This window comes from Pteropus vampyrus, unplaced genomic scaffold (genome assembly GCF_000151845.1).
Source record: "Pteropus vampyrus isolate Shadow unplaced genomic scaffold, Pvam_2.0 Scaffold15, whole genome shotgun sequence".
Classification (NCBI taxonomy): domain Eukaryota; kingdom Metazoa; phylum Chordata; class Mammalia; order Chiroptera; family Pteropodidae; genus Pteropus; species Pteropus vampyrus.
Window position 1 is genome coordinate 2,803,142 of NW_011888796.1, and position 6,334 is coordinate 2,809,475.

Genomic DNA, 6,334 nt, shown 5'->3' on the forward strand with positions numbered 1-6,334 from the left:
AGGAAAACCAATTAAGAGGTGAGGTAATCCAGGCAGGAAAGAGAGCCTGAACTATAACAGTGGTACTAGGAAGATTGAAGATATTTAAGGCCTAGATAACTAGGAAGCAGAATCAACTGGACAGCTGGAAGTGGATGGTGAGAGAATAAGGGTCTATGGAGTATAATTTTCCTTATTTTGTACCTACTTTTACTAATTTGCCAGTGGTGGATCTGTCCAAAATTAAATATTTCAGAGTGGAGAGGAGCAGCTTTTTATGGACTCATTAACAACATGTGATGTGGTTTGAAACTAGCCATTTCGAAATCAAAAGCTATCAAAACAACAGAGGCTGTTTTACAATCTCTAAATGACTAAATTTCTGACATGCTTAAGGCTAAACATCTAAATAGCATTTCCGCCCAGTTCATTGGGGAATGAGAGGGGAAACAGCACTAAAACAAAGGTTCGAGAGATTTTAATGAACGCAAATGGTTATGCCTAGTCTTTAAATCTGTCCAAGCAAATGGAGTGAAAGCCTTCTAATCCTTCAGAGATTCATCTGGCAGTGACCTAAGAAAAAAGAGCCTCCCTCCTATGTCATCAAATTGACTTCCTTTAGTTCCTTGTTGTTCTGTGTAGGTCTTTGATCCTAGGATTCTCTAAAATAGAAAAAAAAAAAAAAAAAGCTAAAACATCAAATGACCTGGCACTCACTTTGCACATCCCCTAAAAATATTAAATTAGAATGTACATTAACAAGTGCATCCCCCAAACCCACAAACCCTATCTTTTCAAGCCTTTAAAGTGATTTTGAAAATGGAGGTTGCTCTTACTGCATTAGATTCATTTTTGCCCGTAGTTGCTCTGCCTGTCGTCGTAAAGCCCGCAGTACCTGATGGGAAACAGGAAAATGAGAGCTTTCTTTGAGGAAAAAAGTTTTATTTTTAGTTGCCAGGCTATTAACATTCATCACAATATCATATCATTGTATCACTGTAGAACTGACCCTGGTATTAGCATCAGTATGGATTTTCTAATTGTTGTTTTAGAAACTAAATTTACCAAACAGTATTTTTAAAGTTGGAGTGACAAACCTTTCTTTTCTTTGTTGAGAGTTTATGTCCTGCAGGAAAAAATAATCATTGAGTATTACATGCAAGTAAAAACAATTTTGAGAGGCTAACAAATGTGCTTATAACTTTTAAATGAAGAAAAGTGATGGTAAATCATATACATATATACACACCCTCAGATAACCTAGATGTATATTCCACAAAAATGGTCAACTGTGGGTAGTGAAGAACAAAGAAAAGATAAAGGTGGGGGAGGGAGGAGAGAATGAGGCAGAGAGAGTGACAGGCACAGGCTGATGTAGAGAAGGTGAAGGGAGGCAATTAAAAGGGGAGAGAGAGAGGATTGTAGGGTGCTAAGTAGGCTCTGTAGTGACTCTGTCCTAGGTTAGGGTTGCTAGTTGAATTTGGATTTCAATAAACACCAAATAATTTTTAGAATACGTGTAAATACAATACTTATACTAAAATGGTATTGTTTATCTGCAATTCAGTTTTAATTGGGCATCCTCTGTTTATTTGCTAAATATGACAACCCTATCCTAGACATCCTGCTGCTCTCCTGAGTGTACGATTGCAAAAAAGTTTGTAATCTATTGTCTTGCATTGAAATAATCATATTAATAAAAGTACAGTTTACTTTTTTCAACTTTTAAAATTTATATTTTGGAAAAAAGACTTTTATTCTATGCGCCCCCCCCCCCACCCCGGACTTCTGTGGGGTTTTATATGAAGTGAAAGAATGACCTAGTTTAGAAATTAACTCCATAATGTACTAATATAATAAAACTAATTTTGACATCAAGTTGCCTCAAAACTTAAAAGCTCGTATTTGAGAGCAATACTATTTATCAAGGATCCAGATTTGAATGCGCTGTAGATTTCCATCCACCCCTGCCTTTCAGCATTTTAGCTTAACACTACTATTTTCCTTTCAGCAGCACCTGCTGGTGTGTATTTCAGCCATCAGGAAGAGTAATACTAAAGTGAAGGTTAAAGCCACGAAGAATGACTTGCTTTCAGAACAGAGGGAGTCATAGAATAAATAAGGTCTCAAGAGTATTCATTTCCCACCTCACTGGACTTTCATCTGAATTTATAAATGTAGCAAAATATTCACATCCAACCTTCAGCTTCTTTTCAAAAGAGTTCAAGGAAATGCTGAGTTTGGGGGAAGGGAGTAGGGGAGGAGAGAAAAGCAAGGCTGTCAAAATCAAATGTCTTATCACCACTTCTATTATTACTGAAGATAAACCTTTTCTTTAAACACCAGCTGGTATGATGGGAAATTCAGCTGAATTTAGAGATTGCTTCGTACCTGCACTCTCTGAGATAGGCGACTGCAAAGGCCACGGACTGCTATCTTTACTGAAGCCAGGGAAAGGTTGCCATACGCCCTGGGTCAGATCGTAATTTTACACTGGTAGGAAACTAAATCCCTTCAAATGTGACCCATCTATGGAACGACTAAAAGGAAAAGACCTTACCCAGGTATAAAATGTTTTTCTCCTGTGTAAGACTAGGTGATGCAGTATGCTAAACAGGTTAGACCGACAAGGATAATACTGCAAACTAGGGCCTCAGGGGAATTAGCAAGCAGGGATTGCTTGAAGGGCAACAAAGTCAGTAATATTAACACAAGACTGTATTTTGCCAACCAAATAGGTCACGCCACTGCAAGGCAGCCAACGGGCACACAGGACAGTTGATGTGGGAGAAGGGATTCTTGGCCAAGAGCAGTGAGAGAAACCCTCCCTCTACTTGGAAATGCCTAGGACAAAAGGGCCTGTACCCTCACCTGCTGGGAGGTGTGTCCAAAATTACATTACGCCCTTTCTTTAAGACAGACTTGTGAAATACAACTCTTTTGAACCTAGAAGCAAAGAAAGATTATCCAGGAACACTATTAATTTCTTAACCTTCAAAAATCTATCACCTCGTGCAATTGCCCAACCGACTTTCTAATTTAGTGTCCCAATCGCCTGATTAAGAAATTAGGAAATGGTAGAAAAAAACAGTATTAGACAGGGATTGTGGAGGAAGTGGGCAGTGACTGTTTTTTGGAAGAGTCAAATAATAGGTAAACATGTGCAGCAGAATACTGAGTTTAATAAGATCTAATCGAGGCTGCCAGTAATACAACTCAGTGCCACAGAACATGGCAGAAAACATCCATAGTTTTTTTTTTTTTCCTTTTTTCCATTTATACATAAACGTAGCACATTTTGTCCTAAAGGTAATAGAAGGGCATTGCTCAAACATTTCCTGAATTTCTACGATTTGTGGACTAGAAGCCTGGATGTGATTGGTGCCACCTACTGGGAGAAATGCAGAATTACAAATCTGTCAACCTGTTGGAACCGTTTTATTACTGAACAAATTTAAACTTAGGGAATATGGTTCTTCATCGAGACGATTATACATTAAACAAGTGATAAGTTTGGATTCAAGTCGTAGCCTGAAGAAACGGAAGGTTCATGAGAAATCACATACTTTAACACTGTCATTTTATAGCGTATTCTAGGAGATGAGCTTTGGATGTGGAGTCAGAAAGCCTGACTTCTGCGAACTTGTTTCTTATTCTACAATTCCTACCCCATAGAGTCATTGTGAGGGTTAAACAAAGCCATATGTTTTCAACATGCTCTGTAAAATGTTATAGGTGTTTTAGATAAAGAAAAAACTGAAACTAAGTGACTTGTTTAGGTTATTTAACTGGTTGTTAGCCTCAGAGAAGGCTTACAACTCATATACATGACTTTAAATCCAATGCTTTATACATTTAATTACTATTTCAAAAAATTTGATGGCAAGATGGTTTTAGCTGGCAACTGAGATAAATCTAGGAGGTGCTAGAACACATTATATACTATAAATCACATTGGGACAATTATTCCCTTTTTAGTTCTTTCAAAGTTGGTGGCATCAAAGAGAAAGTTTCATTTGTGGCTGGGTTTTTTTAAAGCTCTCTATATCTTGCTAATATCACTTCCTAATAAAGATAAAATGGGCCTCAGGCTTCAACATCTTATTATAATATTAACATTTTATTTTCTGTATACTTACTATTAAGTTTACTTTCTATTATGGATAACTTCACTGGTGTTTCATTTAAACAGTATTATAAATTTTATTTTCAAGTAATGCATTTAAGAAATTAAAGAAGTCAATCTAAATATTGAATAAATAATCTAAGTGTCACAGAAGTTGGGAAACACTGAGCACCACCAAACCACCTCCCTATTATATCACTGTTGGTAATAATATCTTAATGTAACTACTTTAAAAATTCCTCGAAAAAGAAAACTAATATTTCTTTTGTTTACTTTTCAATAATCAAACACTAGGTCATATATAGGTCAATGTAACCAAACTCCAAGACTTAGATTTCAGAGCACTTGAGCTCAAACAAACCTAAAGATTTGGTATATGCATGTGTTAGATAATGAAACTGGCCTATAATCCACACTCTCTGAATGTACAATCGATAAAACACAGTAGCAATGGGTCACTCATGCCTGTGGCTACAGTCATTTGTGATAACTGAACAGGTTGATGCCCTGCCACTTAATTCTCCAGAAGCATAAGAGGAGAGAAAAGAGGGTGTTGTTTGTGGGCTGTCCTGGTTCAAAGCTCAAAGATTCAATATTCTGCAAGCAAGCAAAAAAGAAAAGAAGAAAAGGAGGAAGGAAGGAAGGAAGGAAGGAAGGAAGGAAGGAAGGAAGGAAGGAAGGAAGGAAGGAAGGAAAGGAAGGAAAGAAATCTAAAGTGAAATGGAATCCTTCACTATTTACTAATCTTGTCTTGATTTGAATCTGAAACTAGAAGAATATTGACTTCTTATTCTTTAGATCTCTCAAGATGAACTTCAGCTAATTTTAAATGAAATAAAACAAAGATCTTTCCTCCTCATAACCCTCCTCTCCTCTATCTTTTTCATTTGTATCTTAATGACTTTATATTGCTCTGGTTATAGTCCAGGTTCTTATTGGAGAAAAAAACCTCATTTGTATCTTAATGACTTTATATTGCTCTGGTTATAGTCCAGGTTCTTATTGGAGAAAAAAACCTCAAACTTTCTGTGGTCTAATTCTTATCAAAACAAAAGTTAAAAGAAAAACATGAATGGGGCACTGGCTGAAGGATAGGTAGTACATTCAGTCTTCTAGATTTCCCAAATTTTACATATGGATCAAGTTAAACCAACAGAGTGCTATGTACCTGGACCGAATAATCTTAAGTGACTGATCACTTTTTTAAAATTTCAGATTAATAATTTATCAAATTGTGCCAAGGAACAGCTAAGAAACAGCCTAGGAAATTTAGATTCTGAATTTATTTTAGGAATATTGTTGAGGACATTAGCTACTATAACACACATCGAGTGTCCTGTCCCCATGACAAGGACCTGGAAAAGAAATTCCTCTCTCATCTCAGTACCAATGAAAGCTATGTTTCTCTTGAGCAATTGGTTATTGTTATTTTGTGGATATCGTAAATCCATGTTTCTTTTTCAGGGAAATTCAAAACCAAGTATGAAGCCTACCTCTACCAACGATATAGTACTTCCATTATACATTTTCATGTATTTACCTGGCTTCAAATTATTTTCCCTTTGCCTTGATTTATTCATCTATTTATTTAATCCTATATGCTGATTTTATAAGCTGTTCAATCTCTTCGTGGAATAAGAGTGAGAAGAAATTAGAGATACACATACTGATAAAATACTGTCATCCCTTAGCCATGATTTCTCATTGCATGTCTGTTTTTTTAAACTCAGTTCAGATGCATAGATCCCTGAAAATTTAAGAACCTTTGCTCCTACCCTTCAGAAGCCATTCCTTTGTTCTATTTTTTTTTATGGTAAACTATATAATTCCCTCTCATGATGCCATAAATTCTTACAAGGCTATAGTAATCAAAACAGCATGATACCGGCACAAAAACAGACACATAGATCAATGGAACAGCATAGAGAGCCCAGAAATAAATCCATGCCTATGTGGTCATTTAACCTATGACAAAGGAAACAAGAATATACAATGGGGTAAAGACAATCTCTTCAACAGATGGTGTTGGGAAAACTTGACAGGTACATGCAAAAAAAAAAAAATGAAACTGGACCACATTCTTACACAATATACAAGAATAAACTCAAAATAGATTAAATACTTAAATGTAAGACCTAAAACCATAAAACTTCTAGAAGAAAACATAGGCAGTAAATTCTCCGATATTTCTATTAGTAAGTTTTTTCTGATATATCTCCTCAGACAAGG

General features: G+C 36.0%; 1 protein-coding gene across 1 annotated transcript in view; it reads right to left on the reverse strand.

Moving 5' to 3' along the window:
- Positions 1-328: 328 nt before the first annotated feature.
- Positions 329-6,334, reverse strand: part of LOC105308314 (putative coiled-coil domain-containing protein 196) — a 17,518-nt gene continuing 11,512 nt past the window's right edge. The window contains exons 9-10 of the mRNA XM_011384226.2: positions 816-874; positions 329-641 (exon numbers count right to left, since the gene is read on the reverse strand). Coding sequence (XP_011382528.1) covers positions 522-641; positions 816-874 — 179 coding nt within the window. The 3' untranslated portion in view covers positions 329-521. The remainder of the gene's footprint in view (positions 642-815; positions 875-6,334) is intronic.